Below are 1448 nucleotides of genomic sequence, written 5' to 3'. Positions count from 1 at the left end.
TTATTTGCTCTGAGAATATGTTACTTTGTCTTTCAGCTTCAACAGAGCTTTCCTCACGTCCTTGTTCCTCAGGGTGTACACCACAGGGTTCAGAAGGGGTGTGAGCACAGTGTAGAAAACTGCCACAACCCCATCCACAGCATCCCTGGAGCCTGGCATCAGGTAAATGAAAACACAGGGAACAAAGAAACAAAGGACCACAATGCCGTGAGAGGCACAGGTCTGAAAGGCTCTGCACCTCCCCTCTGAGATGCGGATCTTCAGGATGGAACAGACAATGGACACATAGGACAGCACTATCAGGAGAAAGCAGCCTGCGGCCACTACCCCGATGTTGACAAAGATGACCATCTCATTGGCAGAGGTGTCTGCACAGGCCAGTTTGAGGATGGGCGGCACATCACAGAAGTAATGCTGGATCTGGTCGGGCCCACAGAAGGGCAAACGGAACGTCAGTGTTGTCTGGACAGCAGAGTGCAGAGAACCACTGAGCCATGTGCTTGTGGCCAGAAGGGCACATGTTCTCACACTCATCATGCTGGTGTACCTGAGCAGGTAACTGATGGCCAGGTAGCGGTCATAGGACATGACAGTGTAGAGGAAACCCTCGGTGCTCCCCAGGATGTGGAAGGAGTAGAGCTGGGCCACACAGCTGTGAAAGGAGATAGCCCTGCCTTCTGGGGAAACCAAGATCAACAGCATTTTGGGCACAGTGACTGTGGAGAACCACATGTCAATGAAGGACAGGTTGGTTAGGAAGTAGTACATGGGGGTGTGGAGGTGGGAATCCACTGTGATCACCAGCAGGATGAGGAGGTTCCCTACTACAGTGAGTACATGAATCACCAAGAAGATTCCAAAGAGAGAAGTGTCCAGTGCTGGTGCATGGGGAAGGCCCATGAGGATGAATGTTGTCATGAGGCTCACATTTGTCATTTCTCCATACACTTGGTGCCTCTCCTTGTGGGAATATAAAGAACACTCAGCATTTAAGAGAGAACTGAGAACCCATTCTCTATATAGAAACTCTCTCTATATAGCAAATTATCCATAGTAGATAATTCTAGAATTATACTCAACTTTGCTTATTACAAAACTTCCTTGCTAATGGTGATGCAAGGATTTCGTCATCTGTTTCTCTCTCACATACACACACGAATAGAGGCATACACAGTATATGCAAAAGGAAGTAGGAGAAATTCATTGCATTCATTTCTGTTGGTGTGTGATAAATTATCACAAATTTAGCAGCATAACATAAATTTAAATTTACTATCATACAGTTTTTTGAGTCAGGTCAGCTGGGTTCTCTGCTCAAAGTCTCATCAAGCTGAAATCAAGGTGTCAGCTGGGTCTGTAATCTCATCTGAGACTATAACCTCGTTTGAGGCTCAAGATCCTCTTCCAAGTTTATTGAGGTTAGTGGAATACATTTCCTTGCAGCTTTA

At 46.3% G+C, this 1448-nt stretch overlaps 1 protein-coding gene across 1 annotated transcript; it reads right to left on the bottom strand.

Annotated features, from left to right (window-relative positions):
* On the bottom strand, positions 1 to 936 carry LOC101400073 (olfactory receptor 10G9-like). The gene has a single exon (XM_004427175.1). It carries the CDS (start codon positions 934 to 936, stop codon positions 1 to 3), a length of 936 nt encoding a protein of 311 aa, XP_004427232.1.
* Positions 937 to 1448: the final 512 nt, after the last annotated feature.

This window comes from Ceratotherium simum, chromosome 7 (genome assembly GCF_057802395.1).
Source record: "Ceratotherium simum simum isolate JZ-2026a chromosome 7, ASM5780239v1, whole genome shotgun sequence".
NCBI lineage: Eukaryota > Metazoa > Chordata > Mammalia > Perissodactyla > Rhinocerotidae > Ceratotherium > Ceratotherium simum.
Note: the sequence above shows the minus strand (reverse complement) of the source record. Positions and strands in the feature narration are given on the sequence as shown.

Excerpts from the sequence above, each read along its gene's own strand:
- LOC101400073 (XM_004427175.1), bottom strand. The coding sequence starts at position 936 with ATGACAAATGTGAGCCTCATGACAACATTCATCCTCATGGGCCTTCCC.